This window comes from Lonchura striata, chromosome 1A (genome assembly GCF_050655825.1).
Source record: "Lonchura striata isolate lonStrDom1 chromosome 1A, ASM5065582v1, whole genome shotgun sequence".
Taxonomy (NCBI): domain Eukaryota; kingdom Metazoa; phylum Chordata; class Aves; order Passeriformes; family Estrildidae; genus Lonchura; species Lonchura striata.
In genome coordinates, this window is record NC_140741.1 from 15,099,438 (window position 1) to 15,120,331 (window position 20,894).

The window sequence follows — 20,894 nt, forward strand, 5'->3', positions numbered from 1 at the left end:
GTCAAAAGGCTACAGCTCATGCTGTGGCTCAAGGGAGGCTAAGCTGGATTTGTTCAGCTTGGAAACCAAGGCTGCAGGACCTGCAGTCTACAACTACCTAATGGATGATTAAATACAGAGCCAGACTCTGGCAACAGGCACATTACAGCAAGAGAATTTTACACTGAAGATGCTACAAAACCAAATAGGAAATCAAAGAAGTGTTGAATGCTCATCCCTGGAAATACTCAAAATTTTATTGTACACAACCCTGAAAAATTTCATCTGCTTTTAAAGTCACCACTGCTCTGGTCAGGAGGTCAACTCAGATGACCTCCAGAAGTACCCTCCAACCTAAATTACTCCACGATTCTAAAAACTGAAAAGATCACTGCAAGTTTCACAGTGTGGCTGATATAACACCAGCTGCCTGTTACCTTATGCTGTGTGACTGTGTTTCAATCCCTTCAGATAATTCCCATACTATCAACATCAGGTTGCTGAAGACTCTTAAGTCTTCATTACCAGTGGCCCAGGCTGCACAAGCATTCAGGTACAGATTTGTCAAAAGCATAAATCCTAAAGGCAATGGTACTGAAGGTCAGCAGTGACATTTATCTCCGCAAGTAAAGCTGCCAAATTCCAGGCCCTGTTTTTTACAAGAAAAACCTGAAAACACAGTTTGTAGAAGCTATACTACTCAAGCCCTGGCTATTTTCAGCTCCTCACAACAGCTCAGGTAATTTCTTTGACCTTTTGTGTCAGACACATGAAAAGAAATAACAGCAGCAGTGGCAAGTAGCCTTTGTAGGCTACAGCATTAAGACATGTATCTTTCTAGATACACCAGCTAATATTTTTTGTGTACTGAGATTTTGTCCCCAAAGCATGAGAGAGCTTTCCCACAGCTGTAGCAGACCTGTAAGAACATTTTTATCTTGGCTTTGGCTGGCTTCTCTACATATGCATTTATAAAAATTCAAACCTCTGGATCTGGAGACAACACCACAGCTTGTAGCTTTGGGTTTTTCAACCATTAAACTACAGGTTTTTCCAAAAGTTAACATTTATTCATAAGTTCATACTATCAGCAATCCTTTGATAGGAATTACGCTCTTAAAAAACAAGCTTAAAACAATAAGATGTAAAGCTAATAATGGTCTTCAGTTTATGAACACCTTATCCAAAAGCAGACATGACATCTGTGACCAAAAAAAAGTGTGACAACCTCCTTCCAATAGTGGAATAGAGGCTCCCCATGTGGCTACATGAAAAACAACTACTAAAAACGTAATTTTTGCATATGATTTGCACATTTCTTTCTGTTGTTTGCTCTTTCGTCTGCTTGTTACAAGCAGAATGATCACAGTTGCATTGTAGAGCTGTTTGTTTCCATCTTGCTGTAACTAGTGCTTGTCAACACTCTGCACCATACCTTCTACACAGAGAAACAGGAACATGCAATGCAGGTTTACTCAAAGACCTCTTTTCCAGTTGATGGTAATTACACACACGGACTTCATCGCAACAGAGAATGCAGGAATGGTTACGAGGATATGGTCAGTGGCTAACAGGAGATGCTAACCATATTTCCCCTGTTGTGTCACAAATTCTAGGAGTCAAGAAAGAATACAGAACACTGGGATTCTTTAAGAAATCTTGTACTAGTCTACTTCTGGACCGATTAAACATCTGTGACAGATAGTTTTATCCACTCCATATTGGGAAACATTTATGTAGTACCATCAGTTAAAGCTTGAAGGAAAAATAACAACTGTTTAAATCAGTTTACCAAAACTAAATGTACATTGAGAAGAAAAAAAAAGTAATTGGAGGCAAAAAGAGGGTACGTCTATCTAAAGCATAGACTCCTTCATAAATAAGTAAACAAATAATACTCTTAAATTTGCTAGGGTGCCCTTTCAGCCACATGCTTAACCACAGTTTGCTTTTGCTTCTAACATCTCATTAAGTCTTTAAGGAGCAGGAATTAGAAGTCTGTGTCCAATTTGCACTCAAAGCTCCCAAGACTCTGGATCTTCTGTGCTCCATCTTATTTCTTTTCCTTTTGCACACTTCCCTCTTCCCAGGTAGCAGGCACACATAGAAGAAAACAATAAAGTTCTGTCTACCTGAGCTGACTTGGGTTTTTTTGGATGGATAATTCTGCCAAATAAATAGACTTCCAAATATCAGAGAACAAGAGAAGGGACACAGAACAGTCAATACAGCACACCTTCGTTTTTGTCAATATTTCTTTAAATCCCAATCCAGCTCCTAAGTAAGACTGGACACTACTTACAACACTCCTAGAACTGCAGAAGAATGGAAACAATAGGGAGCGAGTGGAGAGGGGGACAAGACAGCCCAGGGGCTGATTTCAGACATTCACATACACAAGGCCAGCATCCACTGGAGTCATTAAGGCCCAGATGCCCCACTAACAGGAACAAACCCAAATACAAAGGTAGCACATGAAATGTATTTACCTATTTAAACACAGGCAGCTGGTCAATCTAGAATGGGGAAGGTAACTGCTAATTCCTTGTACTACAAGGAAGGAATGGAATAAAAAAACCCAAGCCCACGGGCAGGTTTTTGCTTTGTGAACCTCTGTCTGTGCTGCTGGTTAACAGTGGTAAGTATAAAAAAATCAAAGAAAAATAATCTATTTATAGAACAAGTCAGTAGTCTGAGACATTTAGAAAAAAGTAAAAACAAGTCCTTCTTTAAAAATGGATTTACTAAAACAACTGTCACCCAGGATGACCCCAAGCCCTCTGGTCCTCCGGCAAAGCCAGAGGCAACTTCGAACAAGAACTGTTGCTGATTGTACACTGGTACACATCCAGCAAAGCCAGCAGGGAGGGGTTTGCACTGTGAACAGTATCTGCAGACTGCTTGCTGGTATCACAGGAGGCCATGCCTGTAGCCTGGTGATACTGGAAAGTTGTGAGTGAAACTTTTCACAGAAGCATGTGTCAGTGTAACCTCTGAGGTAAGTGGGCTGTCTTCTTTCCTTCCCATCCCTGGGTACAGATCTCAGAAGCTGTGCCCTGGGTGCTGTACCTCCTTGCCAGCTCCATCCTGCACCACACAACTTTAACATGCAGGAGTGCAGAACTCTAAGCAAAGCCTGGAACAGGAGAGAGCATCCCTGTGGAAAGGGAAGCACTCTGCTCTTCCCAAGTTCTGGTCTAGCTAGACATTATCAATGATTTCTGGCCCTCCTCAGGACAGGAAGATCAGTTGTTTCCCACTGAGGAAAAAAATCTGCCTAGTGGAGTAGTTGGGTTTTTTTTTTGGTAAACAGAACTTTAGCTGATTTTTGCAATTATGAGCTCCTCTGCCCTTTAGCTACAAAAGAGAAATTAAAATAAATTCATCCACGTGCTCCCACCCTTATAGTGTAGTGTTAGCTGCCTGGATATGGAGGCAATTTCATTCTCCCAAGACATTGCTCTACACACTGGATTGGCATGGAGAGGCAAAAGATAACTTCCAAAGTCACCTCCTTAGGGTAACCAGGTAGGTCTAAGAGCTCCAGCGTATGCCCACCAGCTCCAGGCCAGCTCCACTGCCAACATGTACTTCTAACACCCTGAAGTGTCTAACAGCCTTGAGTTTGTTCAGTCCTTGAGAGCAACAGCCACACTCAAAGATGGAAACACAACACTCAAGTCATAAAACACTGGCTGGAGCTCTCATCAGGCAGTGTCTGCATAGATGAGTTGGTGCCTCTGTGCCTTGACGTTCCCACTGCAGGAAGGAAGCCAGCTACAACCAACGGACCAACTCTGCTGCATGTTTGTACATCCTTGGAAGAGAAGCTCAGGAGCTACATCAGCTTCAAAACCCTCTCGCTCTGAAGGGTTCCAGTGGTCCATTGCCCCAACAAGTTCTGGGCATTGAGCAGTTGCTAACTCGTCTCCTTGAGATCTTCCATTGGTAGTTTGTAGCTCAACAAGAAGGGAGGAGGTGAGGCGTGGGCAGGGCTGCTGGGTCCCTGCAGGGGTTTCTTTGCACAGTTTATACAGATGTAATCCTCATTCTCAGCCATCTCTGGAGAGACCCCAACACACACCTGATGGAACCACTCATCACAGCCCCCGTCACACTGTACCCAGTCCACCTGCAAGAGAGCACATCAGCAACACACAGCCTGTTACAAGGAAGGACAGACAGGCACAGTTTCTATGAAGAAAATACCTCCTGTTAAACCTAACAGAGCTACCAGGAATGTAAAAGCTCTGGGGTAAAAGTTAGTGCCCCTACAGAGCTTGTTTAAACAAGCTACTTCAGTTTAATGAAAACTAACTCTTCCAACAAACCTTGCCCCTTTTGCATCCTTACACTGCAACAACACAAGAACACTACTGCTCCTGAGGAAGATGATTCAGCTCTTCTAAGATGAAAGGAGATGTGCTAAAACATTTTAAATGCTCAGGGATGGTTACTTCAGCATCGGTGAGTCTCCAAACACACCCTCTTAGACTACATTATCAAACAGCAGCTTTTGTAAATATAAGTTCTAAGTGCCAGAACATTTAAGCTACAATATAAACTTTGAGCTGAACCTGCTGTAGAACAATTTGGGAAAGACAAAAAATGAGTTAGAATGTAGGAAGGAAAAAAGATGAATGATCTGATTGCTGTAATTCTTTGAATAAAACTACATGTTAATTGGAGTCAGTGGGCAGAAACTCTGATTTTCAGGGTAAGAAACAGATTCTCCATTTTAATAGCATCTACTGGTACAGGTATAAAAATTGTTACTGCTGTAGTTCTGCTTTCCACTTACAAGGGAATGTAAAACTGTATCAGAAAAACAATAGTAGTGGCAAACTATTTAAAATGAAGAAACATTATCATCATACAGATTTTACTTTTGTTTGCAGCCAACTACTCCTGAACAAATTTTTCAAAGTGATAAGTAATGGACATCAACAGCTGCAGCTTCAGTCATTACATTCCTGTATCTGCCATTTTTTGACAAGTATGGCATTCACTTGTTCAAGTACAAAAGTACAGACAAAACATTTTGATGTCATTTTTGATCATCAGTCTGTGTTAAAAGCTGACAATCATGACAGGCAGTACCACAGAGAGAGGCAGTTCAAGTTTCTTTTGTAAAAATCCAATCAGGTCTAAAACAATTGATTATTTAACTCCAACAAGCAAAATGAACCACTGAAGTTTGTAGATCACTTGGCCTGCGACATCACTGTTCACAGAGTGTATGCATGAAATACAGAAAATCTATTTCATTTAGGAACATAACACATCCCACTCCTGCTCAGGAACACAATACGGCTAGGAACATATCTTTCTGAATCTAAGAATTAATAATTTGAATCAGCCAATGCATGTTGCACACAGTCAACAGAAAATTGCACAGCTTGAAGAAGTTAAACTTCCTTCCCAACCAAAACAGAGTACCTTTACCCAGATTCCAATTTTCTATCTTCTCTTTTGAAGTACCTAAGAGAATAAGGAAGTCCTACAATTTAATCTGCTAAATCCATGTACCTACCCAAGTACTACTCAATCATCTCTCATTTCTAACTACACCACTTTGGTTTCTCATGCTGCTCAAATATTACCTGGCACAGGGATTCTGACTTAGCACAGAATTGCCTGTGACAGAAGGGGCAACTCACTTTGTCCTTGCAGGGCCTTTGGCAGTTCTGAGCAGCACACACAGCATTCTCATCATCCGACTCTTCTGCTCCTGACCAGTCGTACTTGGAAGGAATATCCAGAACCTTCTTCTCTCTTTTTTTCTCTGTGCTCTCCTTTGCCAGTTCTACCTTTGCCACAACTGCCTTCTCTCGCTTCTTCTTCCGCTCCTCTTCCTTAGCCAGTTTCTTTGCTAGCTTGTTCAGCTCCTTTGTCTTATCCATAGTGAGTTTTAGCTTCTTCTTCTTGGGTTTTTCCAGTTTTTTCAGCTCTTTAGATTTTTGCTTCATATCTCCAAAGAACTGCTCTGCTCTCTCCAGTTTTCGTTTCCTCTTCCTCTCAGAAGAGTCCCTCCCTCTCATTTTCAGTGGTTTTTCATCCATGCTGTCATCCTTAATAGAAAAAGATACATCTATTACAATTTCCTGCAAACCCAAGATCTGACAAATGGACTTACCTCTACCTTTACCCTGACGTGGCATGAAGAAATCTAGTCAACAACATACTGTTACATATTCTAAACAAATAAAGCACATAACTTTATTTTCATCATACTATAAAAAATTTGTTAAATGTTATCAACTGTGTCAAAGTACAATTAGCTAAAAATACCCAGTGGAAAAAGTAAACTATATCGGCAAGTGTAAGAAGGCAAAGTAAGCAATAATTGCAACTCCCTTTTCACATTGTTTTTTAATAGAAGTTGAGAAGATTAATCATTTGTCAGGTGCTCTTGCTTATTTTTCATCCCAGGTCAGTCTTGCCTGTAATTATTTTCGAGAAAAAGCAACTGCTGTTTTGGAGATTAGGAAAGAGTAACTGGTGAATTCTTAAAATGTATCAGCAACTCAAGCAAGAAGAGGAAGCAACATCCATTATTTGAATGGCTTCCAAACTGGCAGACATTGTAAATATCCTGGTGTCATCAAGAGCTCTTAAATAACAGATTCAGATCACTAGTGGGACTTAAAACCGGCCAGCTCTGTCCCTGCAGGTAGCATTCACAGTGACAAGTTCCATTTATACCTGAAAGGTTCACTTGTGTAGTCCTTTGTACAAACAGGACTGACTTGATTTCAGTCACTGGAGCTATATACTTTAACCTTAATTATTAATAGATTAACAACATACTATAAACCAGTAAAGAGACTGTTTACTGTGCATTACTTAATATAGCTACTCCACCCAAAACCAAATCCTCTCCAGATTATTTCACAGAAGTCTACTTATTTTGTATGTAAACAGACAGAATATATTCAATTCAAAATGAGCAGCTCTTGTCAAGCAAGTATTCATAAAGGTTAACCAGAAAATGTTGTAACTCACACACACTCTACACTCCTCACCCCACTCCCCTGGAAAAAAGCTTTGCTTAGCTATTAATATAGCAGTCTGGCATATTATTTATAAATTGCTATTTGCTGGCATTCAAACTGCCCTTCTATCAACTCCCTGCCAAAGCCATTACAGTGAAAGAACATTAAGCCTATGTAGTACTCGGGCTGAAAGGTGGTAAAGCAGCAGTACTTGGGAGGCAGGGGCAGTTTTATACTCTACACTTCTAAATGATGCAGTCTGGCAACACTTTAACTCACCCACTGTATGGATGGCATGCAGAAAATGAGACACCAATTACTACATTCACCTAAGCCCCACTGTTAACAGCATGCAACCTTCCACCTTGTTTTACTGTACACCACCAAAAAGCCAAGAAAGAACCATCATCTTATGTTCTTCCTGTACAGCTCAGTAACCCAACAAGTCATCATGTAATCCATATAGTCAAACTGACCCCAAACAGCAGCTGATGGATGGTAAAAAATGGGTTCCACGATGGCTCTTCATCCCAGAAGCTTGAGTGGAAGCTTCAAAAGTAGCTTCTCTTCTAGCACATATTCCTTGCCCTCGGCATCAATGTAGCAAAGTGATTTTGACTAGACCTCAGAATCAGCAGATAAACCTGCCTGATCTACTGGCAGCTGAACAAAGCAATCAGGACATCTTCATAGTATATCAATTAAAAAATTGCTATGCCTCTGTTATTCTGAGGAAGAATATGAATCATTGTCTGCATTATCAAAACATGTCTTCCCCGGTAACAAAGTTCAGTAACATACAAGTAGTGTATGTGCAACTTTTCATCTTCCTAAATGTTTCTTTTAACTCTTTTGCAGATTAGTTGTTTCCAGGCATAAACAAGAGGAGTGTTTCCTCCTTTAGTCTGCTATCTTCTAAAATAAGGTCTGTATCTTGAACTACTTGAGAAAACTGTTCTATATATGGTTAACAGTGGAGGACAGTGCTACAGCATGAGTGATCAAAAACTGAACTTCTGGATCACTTATTCTGTTGTTTTCTGTAATCTACTACTCTCTCCAGGTAAAATATAAACATGACAAGCAACTGAGCACTCAACTATTCAAGATCATATTTATATAAATCCACTAACACAATGTGGTGGTATTTTTGTCCTACACCAGAGTATTTCTTTGAGTTCCCTACCTCCATGACATGAAGAAACCTCTCCTCAGAGGGCGGATGAGTGGCCTGTAAAATCCGCCAGATGTGCTGAGTTTCATCCAGAGATACCTCCAGTAGATCTCCTACCATCATCAGATCTTCCAGCTGAGCTTTTGCTCCAGGTGACAGCTCCAACACAGGGGGCTCCAAACTGCGAGGTACCAGTGGGCTCTTCCGAGGCTGCTTCCTTGGAGTGCTAGAACCTTTCAGACAGGGGCCAAGACACAGAATCCTTAAATCTAGAAAAGACCTCTAAGATTACCAAGCCTGTGCCAAGCTCACCACTAAACCATGTCCCCAAGTGCCACATCCACATGTCTTTTGAACACTTCCAGGGACAAGATTCCACCACTTCCCCTGGCAGCCTGTTCCAATGCCCGAGCATCCTTTCAGTGAAGAAATTTTTCCTAATATCCAATCTAAACCCCCCCAAGCAAAGCCACATGAAGATAAAAGGAAGAGCTCAAAACCAAAAAAAAATACATATTTTTTACAACACTTTAAGGTGGGAAACAGTAGCCACCAGAAGACATTGGCACAGGTTTATGCATCAAATATCAGGAAACTAATTACAATGTAACTCTGCTGTAGGTACCTCCAGACAACATATCCCTTTATCTCAATGGATACAAAAGCAAATACCTTGAGAGCAGCTTTTGGAAGCAGAGGAATAGGCGTGTTCAGCACAGAAGGAGGGAGCAGTCCACATGTGTGTCACCACCTCCTCTGATTTAATGGGGATTTCCTCATCACAAAACAAATTAGGCTCCAAGCTGCTGGAAGATTTCACACTGGCATTGTCCTGGAAAAGATCCACAGAAAACATGCAACATCCAAATCCAGAAAATACCTACTTCAAAGTAAATTCTACTAAGACTGAGCAGTCTGTTGGTGCTAAAGCCCTTCTCTGAAGCACTCCATCAGAGATACCTAGATCAAAGTTAAAAATTATATTCCTATTTAAATGGTAGATGAATATAGAAATTACAGAGATAGGTCAGTTTATTTACAGCTAGTGCATGAAAAACACTTGGCAAGCTTCCTCACTCTGCACCTTAAGTATGGTCTTCAGAAGCTAACATGATGAAAAGAGGTTTTCTCTTAGCCTACATAATTTATTATTTTGCTTTAAAAGTCTGACTGCAAGCCCATGAAGACTTTATCTTCCATAGTCTTCCATGAAGACTTTATCTTCCATGCCAACTAAATTACAGTGACCAAAGAAAGAAATTATTTAAGATTTTTAGAGGTATGGGAAAAAAAGGGCATTCCAGTACAGTGAGAAATATCAATATAATGACAATCAAATGCTGCCCTGGGATCAGTACTTTTATGGCAGTGCTAGATCAGTTTAAATTAGGACCAAACACTGAAAGAAGAGGGCTGTCATGAATATTTCCATGAACAGAATAATGATGCCACTGGCCTGTGCTCAGCTCAGTGTGTTGAATAAGACACTGAACAGCTCAAGGTATTGGACAAGACACTGGTCATTTCATGACATAAAAAAGGAGTTTAAGAATGGTAATCTCTCTCTGTGGCCTTCAGTTGTATGTTTAAAAGAAAGTGACACACAAACTAATGATTTCTGTACAGAACTACAAGTGGGAAATTCAAATTTAAATTGCCCAGATGAAAAGGTAAAATAAATATACTCAGAATAAGGAAGGTATTTCTCCCTACACAGTAAAGAGTTTATGTCTTGAACAACATCTTGTTATGGGTATCTTATTGCGCTACATTAAAGGAAGTTCAGGGCTAACATGTAAATTGATTTTTAAAAAATCATCATTAGCAGCCATAGGCAATACCGGTGCAAAGAAATGAGGAAAAAAATACAAGACAAAAAATGAAAACAAATTACAGGTGATTTGACCAGTAAATGTGTCTGCTTGGAACAAACCTTACAAAAAGTCTAGCTACTGCACTCCTAATGAAGATTTACTGGCAAGAATAAGAGACATATAATATAATCAAAGAGATTATATTGTCTTATTTACTTATGTAACAATTGTGCATTTGAGAAGCCAGAGACTGTGGTTTTCAAAACACAGTCTATAGAACCCCTAGGAATTCAGGATTATTTCTACAGAGTCCACAACAAGCAAATTCATATACAATGCATAATGATCTGTATCTTTTTTTAAACACACTGGAACATGCCTATGTATCAGAAACTGAAAAAAAACCCTACCCTTAAAAATCAACAGTATAGAAAAAATTAATTCCTGAGCAACTTTGGATTGGCATTTTTTTGTTTTGCATTTTTTTTTTAAATCTTATGTTTCCTAGTTTATACTAGATTGGTTGCCTGAAAATATGTCTTCTATTCCAATCATATTAGTTGACCTAACAGAACACATTTCTGGTCTCTATCAGCTTTGCTTGAACAGATTTTTCTATTATGAACATCCAAATCAAAAGGGTTAAAGATGAGATTTTTAAATTATGACAGTAGAATCATTAAACAAATTAAATTATGCTCCTGCAAAACTCTGAGATCCTGGCCAGCATATGCCATCTTTCTTGACATATGTTTTATCATAGCCTCAGAAAATGCCACATCCTTCAGAAATGCCTTATTAAGACCCTTGATGCAAAAATCAGTTTTGGGAATTACTTCTATATGTAAAACTAAATTAATTAAAAGCTGTAACACCCAACAGCAATGCATTCTTGCTGGCTTTCACAGAGGGCTGTAAGACAAGTCTGTGCATTTGCATCAGGCTGCTGAGAAACAAAACACTTAAAAATAGGAGATTACAGCACATCAAACCCGGAGAATGTGCTGCCCCTCTATAAATTAGAATGTCTGCCTTAAAAGAATTTAAATGTCTTTTAAGATAGCATCTTTAAAGGCAGAGATGACACTATCACTAAAAAGAAAACACTGCTCTAGAAGAAACTGTGGCATTGGCTTTGTCTCTACATATTTCAAAAGCACATTTCAAACCTTGAAAACACATGGTTTTCTCCACTGCCTTTTCTCATGGGAGTTCTTCTCTAGATAAAATACTTCAGAAATTTAACTGCAGTTACAATTTATATACTGAATCCAGACACAAATTTTACAACATGATCCAGACATTTTGTCTCAAAAAATTCCACACTCCAAAATGGAGCACATGTACTTCCTTTATACAAGGGCTGAATGAAGAGAAAGGCACGGAAACATGAACAAAGCTCTGGCATCAGGAAGCTTCTTACATAGCATGCAGTTTTGGAAGGCTAATCTTTTTGCTGTAGCAAAAACTTTCCAAGAGCTCTTAATATAGATACTTATATTTATGACTCATGGTATCTCTGAATGGGGCATAAAGACAATGCTCATCCTCCAAGGTGTTATGAACACAAATCCCTTTGTAAGTGCATCTTTTTCCTCAGCATTAAAAGGTACCCTTTGAAATTAAAAAAGTGGAAAGGACTTTGGAAATTTGGCATAAAAACATTAGAATGGGGACACTCAGATAAAAATCATTAAGTACCTCTTCTGCCACAGGCACTATATATATATGTATATTCTGCCACAGGGCAGATATACATAGCTTAACATACAAGAAATATTCTGAAAAAAAAAAAGGATTAATAAAAGACAGGTGTTCTGTATTTATTCCATGCAAACAAACCACTATGGATTACTTACCTTTATGTCATAGCCATATGTCTCCCTGATGTCTTCATCAGAGTCTGTCTCTTCATCATCATAATCCAAAGTCTGACATGGGGATGAGGACACACTCCCTATCACTCTGTTAAAGGCTGACTGCTGAAAACTTGTCAAGTGTCCCTAAAAAAATGGTACATGGAAATTGAACAATAAAATTTCCATGAAAAATCTGTAAAACCTAAAGAGCTATTAACAAAGAAAACAGTGGATCTTTTCGCCTGAGGTTAACTGCCTGGACATCACAAAAGAGACCAGTTACAGCAAGATGTGAAATAAGACAGGGAAATATCCAAATAAAAGGTTTTGTTAGATTCCGATTACCTGTTTTTTAATAATAGTGACTGAAAAGATCTAGATACTGTTCTTCAGTGCTACAAATTACAATTTCTTCACCACAACATGACCTGACCTCATTTGCAAGATTAAGAGGTCAGCTAGTGTTTGACTACATTCCTTACTGAAATTTACTAATGAAACACCAAATGCCTTTGAATGACAATCTGTGAGAAGTTATAAAAAATACCGAGAGGCTGGATTCTGTAAAGAAGAAAGTGGAATTTGGACTCCAAAGTGGCAACTGTTTCACACATTTGAGGCCTGCACCCAGCTGTTACAACTGACCTGATGTTTCTGACAAGCACCTTGTTGCTGGTGACAGTGAGTACAGAGCAACAGACCTGTTTCTCGGAGCAGGAATGTACAAAACAGAAACCAGCCAAAACCTGCGGAGCACTTAATTAAGTAAGAAGTTTTACCACGTGTAGTCCTCAACTTTTCACTGCCCTCCCCTCTCCCCCGATGCTTCTCCAAGAAAAACGAGGCATTTTGACACAGTAAATTAAGGCAAGCAGAGGGAACAGCAAGATCTTCCCATCCCTACCTGTAGGTCAGGGTTAGCTGCTGCCTTCTGTAGCTCTGCGCTGATGATTTTCTCAGTCTTCTCCCGAGCTGCCTGCTCCACCATTCGCTGGCTGAGCACGGAGAGCTTGGCCAAAGCAGAGGACAGCTCATCAGTGGCCAGGGCCTGCCGTGCTCGGTCCTGCCAGCTCATGGCTCGCTCTGTCAAGCACTGCAGGGCCTCTCCCTCGGGCAGCCGCACCGGCAGCTTCTGCAGGGACACCAGCAGGGACAGGATGGTCTCCAGCCGCGGCCGGCGGGAGCGCATGCACAGGGGACACAGGAACTTCACTTCTTTGGCCTGCCAGCTGGAGCCCTTCTTCTGAGAGCTTGTTTTGGGCAGGGGCACGCAGCCACTGTGAAACCAGTCCTTGCACAGCTCACACTGCAGCATGAACCCACTGGCTGTCTTGCGGCAGATACAGAACTTGACTTCTTCGATTCGGTCCACCATGGTCATCTTGGCCAAGTTGGCTGCCCTGAGAGCATGCATGGCTTCAATTTCCTTCTGTTCCCGCTCCTTGAATACAGCCACCTGCCCAGCACAGACAAAAATATGTCATGACCTTCACAGCTAAGAGAGATTTAATTTTATTAACAACACAGGAAAAGGAAAAAAAAAAAAAACAGCCAACCCAAACAGATTAGGAAATCTAAACCTAGCCCAAACTTTAGGAACTACATGATCTAATTAAAACTTTATCTAAGATACCGCCTCCTAAGTTGCTCATTATTCCCTAGAGTCCTTCTGGTAGAGATGATATGCAAACTTTAGATAACCTTCTCAATATCTACAAAGTTTCTGAAGTTCATAATCAATTCTGTTGTAAGGCCACCAGAAGAACAGGCTTTGACTCCAGAGAAGTAGTCAGAATCTGTGGAGCTGAGCATTGCTTCAGAAGCATCTGAGTGACCACGTATCTCCTGAATCAACTTGCACTTCCTTAATGTCTCCATTCAAGTAACTATAACCAAGCATACTACAGTAAAACAGATTGTGTATAAGCCATATTAATGACCCTGCATATATTTTCTTTGCTACCAGGGAAAGGGCAGCCAGATGTCAGCAAATTATTCTGATAAGCAACATGAGTATCCTCCAAAAAGAGGAACCAAATAACACATTCCCTCCAGCCCAGTGTCCGTGACCAAACATTTGCAGGCTGATCACAAAATTGACCTAACTAAATATATGTTGGTCCTGATTAAGGCAGAGCTGCACCTCATTATTTCCACACAATTTCAATAAATGTCAATATTAGATTAGCTGCCATAGATAGCAACCCAAGAGCATTTAAGTCTTACACATACCAAATGGTATTAAATACCAGCAGTTACACTCTGAACTGTGCTTCCCTTTGCTTTCACTGCAATTAAAGTTGAATAACATTAATGTGTCAAACACATATTATGAGGTATCTCTTTCAGTGAAATTCATTTGTCAGTTCTTCCCTAGAATTTCTACAGATTAGAGATGACTTAAGCCCACACAAGCAGGAGACACCACCTTTCACTGCTTCTTACCACAGCTGCAGCATCCCTGGCCTCCTCCAGCCCATCCTCCAGTTCACTGAGGGATTCCAAGTCAAGATCTTTCTCCTTTTCCTTCTCCATCAACTCCTTCGCCCTCTTCCGCCTGTTCTTACTGCTCCCATAAACACCAATATCAGTCCGCGGGCTCAGAACCTGCAAGCACCAAGGAAACTCATCCCGTCAGAGCCAAGGACTTCCCATCAACGAATGACAACATTGTCACCAGGGAACAAGAACTACTCAGCCATCTAACCCTTTGATACCTGTCAACTGATGATAGGAAAAAGAGAATAAACAGATAAGGATAGAAGTATCTTAAAGTTATGGTACTGGAATGTAATCAGCAACCAGTGACACAGCCAGTCAAACTGAAAGTCACCATGTTTTCTGATCAAATTACAAAATTTATTCAGATTACACTATAATACATATAGCTAACCAAAATACTACACGCAGTTAGGCATCAATACTTCAACATTCCAATCTGGGCCTCTATAAATCAAGTCTTAGAAATTATTTCATATTTATATCAGCAACTTGGTTCCTGAAAAACCCCTAAAAGTATGCTATAAGCCTTTCAATATCAATATGAGAGGCTGAAAAGCACTTTTAAGGACAAGAACAAAGCTTTAAGTCATCATGACTAGTTGGAATGCATACTTAAATATAAAATCTAGCAAATTAAGTTCAATATAGGAAAGCTCAAATTTCTACCATTAGGAAAATGCAAAACCAGAATATATTAATTAACTAGTTAAGCAGAAGAATATAGAGAAAAAACTGTATCTAGAATGTATCACAAAGTGAACAAAAATTAGTGTGATGCAGTTGCAACAGGGAAAATCCCACTTCAAAACATTAAACATCAGTACCCTCTTTTGAGACACAAGATGCAACTACTGCACTTCACACAGCACTAGGGCAAGTCAGAGAGTGAGTGGGGATTTGTCTGGATTTGGACATCTCAATAAAAGTGAAGACAAACCTCTGAGAATTAACAACATAAGAGAATGAAAAATGCAGCCTCCAAGAATGCAGTTGAACTGGAACTGTTTTCCTTACAAAAGGGAAGTCTGTCAAATAGATATGATAGATTTTCAAATACATGATTGATTTCTATTAGAACAAGAACAGTCACTACATTCACTGAAGTGAAATAAACAATAGCTGACTAATTTTTTTCTTATAGTAGAACAGTTTATAAAATATTTAATCTGCTTTCTTAGCATTTAAACAGTGAGGCAAGTGAAAGTATTTATCAATTTGAGACAGGTCTGTGTCTATTTCAGGCCTACATTTCTTCAATGACAAAAAAAATACTTTACTTTCTCCCCTTCTTTCACAAGTAAGAGATGAGGTTGTCTATACATACAACAGAACTAACCAAACAGATTTGCTGCCTTTTTCATTCTTTTCACCCAAGAAGAGCTGAAATTATATTCTATTCTGAAAAGGAACTGTAATCCTGTGTAACTGAGCCAGCTCTTCCCTCCAGACAACTGAGGGCCATCATTACCAATTTCTGACAGAGAAGTGTGCTCTTCCAACAGGGAAGTATGTGCTGCTCACCTGTAGCAGACTGTAGCTGGAATTCTTCTTGAGGAAGGTCCTTCCTGTGCGCTCCCTCCAGGCACGAGCTGCAGCCACCTGGGACTCCAGCTGGGGCAGGGCATCCAGGCGCACTGGGATGGGGCGGCCTTTGGCAGACAAGCTCTCCAGCTGCTCCAGGTATGCATAGTTGCTCCCATTCTGGGGGAAAGCAAATTTTTCTAAGCCAGTAATTCTACCATTATATCAGCTGCCAGTCTAATTTTAAGCCATACGCTACTTTGTCACTGTCTCAAACAGTTCCATAGGAAAGGAAAGGAGGGCAGTGTTTCAATCTACTGTTATTTTAAACAATTCTCTCATACAGCTTTTATTTTAGCAGTAATTTTGATATGGCCAGCTGGCTTAGGGAGTAAGACCACATTCCATTTTCAGACAGTTATCTAAATGATGTCTGTTTAACAGCAAGAGTTGTGTAAGGGTTGATGTGAAATCTATTGGGATTCTCACTTCAACTCCCAACAATACCTGGTATAAGATAAGCAGTTCTAATTCAGCAATCAGCACCCACAAATATCACAGAAATCAGGACCAAGTTATGTGGGTAGACTAGTAGGAGGGGAGGTTACTGAACTAATTAATCTCCTTCATAATTAGTTCAGGTTACTGAACTAATTCACCTCTTTCAGAAAATTCTGGCCACCACTGCCATTAAACCTTGCAACATTATAGAGAGAAAATAAAAATACGGATTTCCATTAAAAAAAAAAATTCCACAGGCAGATCCAAAACTGAAAACCTGAGAGCACCCTCTGCTGCAGCTAAATATTTTCAGTGACAGAATGCTGAACACTTCCAAAACCAACTACCATATTATAATGAATTTGCTAGCTTTTATACCTGCTTTGAAATAGATAAAAGGAAGGGAAATAGAAATCGGATAGCCAATGGGGAAACAAATGCACAAGAAGAAAATCAAATACATGAGCTCTGATAAGCACATTTAAGAGCAATAGCAAGGCTTCTCTTCAGGCCACTTTTGTGAGGAGAGATGCTAGGAATAAAGGACACATCCAAATAAAAGAGTGCAAGCAGAAGATTCTAGTCCCTGCTGTAATCCTTACCTGAATGGCCTCCACTTTGGCTGTCCAGTCTCTAGCTCGCTGCAGGGCTTCTTTCAGTGCCAGCACATTGGGCAGGTAAGCAGGGATGTTCTTTGCCTCATTCACGATGCTCTCCAGAGCCATCATACTTTGGCGTGGTCTAGAGTAAGAAAAACCCAATTCCAGCCTTCTCTCATAATACCAGTCATCTAAAGCCATAAATTTCACAGGCTGGTGATGCAACTTCACCACTACTCTGCAGTGTAGGATACCATGGCTCTATGCTTGGAGGATGCTACTGGCTACCAAATAACAGGAGGTGAGAAGGCTGATGGGCTTGGCACAATCAAGCTCAGAAGGGCACAGCATCACAATTTCTTAACACCAAGAAAGCTGTCTCTTTTGTTGGTAGCATAGTCAGAGTTCTTTATGGAGAGGGATGAATAGCAAAGCCAGCAGCAACATGCACAGCCTCAGCCCCCTGCCACTGTGCAACATGACAGGGAATCAACACTTCTGCAATTCATCAATCTCAAATCCAGCTCTAGAGCAATCTAACTGCTGGGAGGTTAGGGAAATAAAAAAACAAAAAAAAAAACAAAATAAGAAAGGCAACTACAGCTTCAAGGGCCCAACTTCTCACCTCACATCTCAAAAGAGAAAGAGAAACACGAAAGTGTGTGACCTCCAAGAACATTTTGTAAAGGAGCACTCACCTGGCCTGCAGGCAGACCTTGGCCTTCTCCTCCCACCTCTCTGAGACTGTGAGCAGCTCCTGCAGCTCAGCCATGGCTTTTTCTACAGCATGATGTGGTGCCAAGCCCACACCAGAGTCAATCAGCTTCTTCATCACATCCAGGGTGACTCTCTGGGGATCCAAGAGGGTGGACCTCACCTCATCCAGCCACCGTGCCTGCTGCAGTTCTTGCTTCAGCCTTGGCAGTTCAGGAAGTTCAACATAAAGGCCAGAGCCCATGTCTATCAACTCCTGCAGCTTGGAAGAGTCTGGGATCTCATCAATCATAGCTTCTTGAGCACGTTCATGAAACTCTTCCACATCATCGAGCAGATTCTGAAGTAACATACAGTACGAATCAATTAGGAAAAAACACCCACAGAATCCAAAATAAAATCCAACTGAGAGATCAGTCAGCTGTGAATCTGTATTTGATCATCAAATCATCAGTCTGAGCTTCTACACACAACGCCAGCTAGCTGTCACAAGCCATCAAGTCTGACAGAAATTAAGTAACAGACCATCTAAACTTTGATGGCCTAATGTTTCATACCTTGGGCATATTAATTGCATCAAACTCTGAACCTAAAATAGTACAACTGCAAATGACAACAGCTCCCAACAAAACAGAATATTCAGCGCTGTCCAGTCAATGTGAGTTTTAAAAGAGGGGGAAGAAGAGGGACTTCAGCAAACAGGTCATCATTTCAATTGTGTAAGGGGCATTACAGAAATGACAGCAACACAAAGCAGAAAAAAATATGCTAAGGACAAATAGCAAACCAGAGATTTATGAGAACACGAATACCACAGGTCCTGAAAATAACAATGGTGAAGCTTGAAAGTAATATTCCCTAAAGCAGGACTACCACTTATAAGCATCAGGGCTTTACTGCACTAAAGAAAGAAATGAAAACGTAAAACCCTCATATTAAAGGAGACAATTTCACAGAAATCCAACTGCACTGCCACAGTTGTCCTCATCTTCATGTTTTGGCACTGCAATGAAAAAAAATCAAAGACAGCAAACAGACAGGAAAGAATCTCAGCAGGAGACTTGTTCAAGGACATTCAACCAGCATACTCAATGGATTCACCCCCAAGTCTCTTACAAGAAAACAGGCATTTCTGCCAGCAAGCCGATGGCACAACAAGGAGCAAACCCTGCATTTCCTAACCCTTAGCTCACTGCCTTTTTTGGCTGATGCTGCTTTTCATGACTGCCTGAAAATTGGAAGGAATTCAAAAGAAAGAACAAGATCTACATTATAAAGATTTTGATTTAGGGAACATATTCTGAATGCTTCATAGTGGCAACAGTAAATTATTACAGTTTAGTAATTACAATGCCTTTTGTGTTAGAAAATATTCATCATCCAACATGACAATTATTTTGCTATTCATTATGATGGATAATTGCATTCAAATGCCATGCTAAAAGCTAGCAAGTGCTTAGGCATAAATGATCATTATCTGACTTCCATCAGAAACAAAAAGACTACAGTTCGTAATCAGTAAAATGATAATATTTATTTATTGACTAATGATTATGCTGAGGCTTCAAGAGCACGCACATGCATAGGCAGAGTACTTGAACTAGAACCAGATTTGTTCCTAATGCTGAGGGGTGGGGAAGATGGACTAGCTGTGAGAAGGTATTAGACAAAAATACAAACTAAAACTGTTAAGAGTTAATTATATGTCTGCAGCCCTCTCATCTATGTCTTAATTATGTCTTAATTAAAGCAAGTTTTAAATACATTAAAAACAAAAATGCCCTTTTGAGAACAATCTTACATGTCTACCTCATAGATGATGATAAAATTTCATTAATAAATATTAGTAAGTATTTTTACTAATACTAATAGTATGTGCAATTAGATACTAATGTCTGTGTAAAGAATAAAACCATCCTATCATATGAGGATGAGAAAGCACTTTCCACTTTATTAGATGCCAGTAAACTGGTTAAAGAACACCTTTGAAGGACAAAGACAGCAACAACAATGCTGGCAAACCTGCATACTAGAGCCCTATAATTTTTTGAAGGAAATTGTTTTAGAAAATAAATGCTAATACTATGTAAATAATAAGAAATTCCAATACAAAGTCTCTCTTATCAACACTGAACTATCATGGAACTATATAAAATTCATGAATGAAGGACATAAATACTAACAAACACTTATGGAAAAGGGGCCTTCTTAAAAAGAAACAACTTATTTTTAAACTGTATGTTTGGCTATGTAGCAGCAGCTGCATCTATGGTAATGTACAGGATTTTAGGCCCTCTATCTAGTACTAAGCACACGTAAAACTGTACAAGCAGAGCATGCAGGTTAATATGTGATTAACATATATCTCAGGAAGCATTTCTCTAGGCAAAAAAAATCTTTATTAAGGATGTTTCTTAAAGAGTTTTCTACAAGTTGGTTAGTAGGTAAACTGCTGTTAAGTATTTCATCACCAGTGACAGAGAAACAAATTAAGACTACTGCTGAAAACAACTTGCTATGATGCAGAGTGCCAGAATGACAAATGGTAATAGCAGCCAGGGGAATCAGTATGATCTGGATTACTTATTAGTCTAGATTCATTCAGAGACAGGTGCAAAGATATATATGAAGGGCAAGAAATGCAGGCCATGCATACAGATTAAGAAGGCTGTAGCCTGGAAAGCAAGACTGAGATGTATTTATGGAATAACTGACAATGTGGCACTGCTTTCCTGCTACCCTGAAAAAGCACACCTGTGTAACCCTCAGAGGTTTATACAAAAGCATATAAAGGAGAGGATTTAACCAGAACCTTAAACTCTACAGAGAGCATTAATGATGATGGAATAAGAGTAACTGGCTGAGAGATTTAGAACTGGGCTGTCTGGACAATGGCAGGGGAAAGGAATCTTTTATCTTTGTTTAGCTGCACCACCACATCTGACAATGCCTGTTGTACCAGGCACCAGGAAAAAGTGCACATATGTTTTACATCAGAAGCTTTTCATCCTCTACACCACGCAAAATTACCTGTTTAAAAAAACATACTACCACAAGACCAGAACAAACTAAAAGGCACAGCATTATCAGAGGAGCAAATGCAATCTTACCTTTACTTGTCGGGCCTGGCTGATAACACATGGCAAGCTGAACAGCTGGTGCACAAATGCTTTAAGCTCCTCCATAGTCAGCTTGGTCCGTGTCCTTCCACTGTCCTGGCTCACTCTGCTGTACAA

The 20,894-nt window shown here is 40.0% G+C and overlaps 1 protein-coding gene across 2 annotated transcripts in view; it reads right to left on the bottom strand.

Annotated features, from left to right (window-relative positions):
* Nucleotides 1–1,624: 1,624 nt before the first annotated feature.
* Nucleotides 1,625–20,894, bottom strand: part of KDM5A (lysine demethylase 5A) — a 49,415-nt gene continuing 30,145 nt past the window's right edge. The window contains exons 18-28 of one of the 2 annotated variants that reach the window (XM_085568914.1): nt 20,769–20,883; nt 17,643–17,998; nt 16,948–17,086; nt 15,845–16,024; nt 14,267–14,428; nt 12,726–13,277; nt 11,822–11,965; nt 8,821–8,980; nt 8,161–8,381; nt 5,640–6,050; nt 1,625–4,111 (exon numbers count right to left, since the gene is read on the bottom strand). In XM_085568914.1, coding sequence (XP_085425040.1) covers nt 3,899–4,111; nt 5,640–6,050; nt 8,161–8,381; nt 8,821–8,980; nt 11,822–11,965; nt 12,726–13,277; nt 14,267–14,428; nt 15,845–16,024; nt 16,948–17,086; nt 17,643–17,998; nt 20,769–20,883 — 2,653 coding nt within the window. In that variant the 3' untranslated portion in view covers nt 1,625–3,898. Of the gene's footprint in view, nt 4,112–5,639; nt 6,051–8,160; nt 8,382–8,820; nt 8,981–11,821; nt 11,966–12,725; nt 13,278–14,266; nt 14,429–15,844; nt 16,025–16,947; nt 17,087–17,642; nt 17,999–20,768; nt 20,887–20,894 lie in introns of both variants that reach the window. The other variant, XM_021535070.3, reaches the window with a different exon arrangement.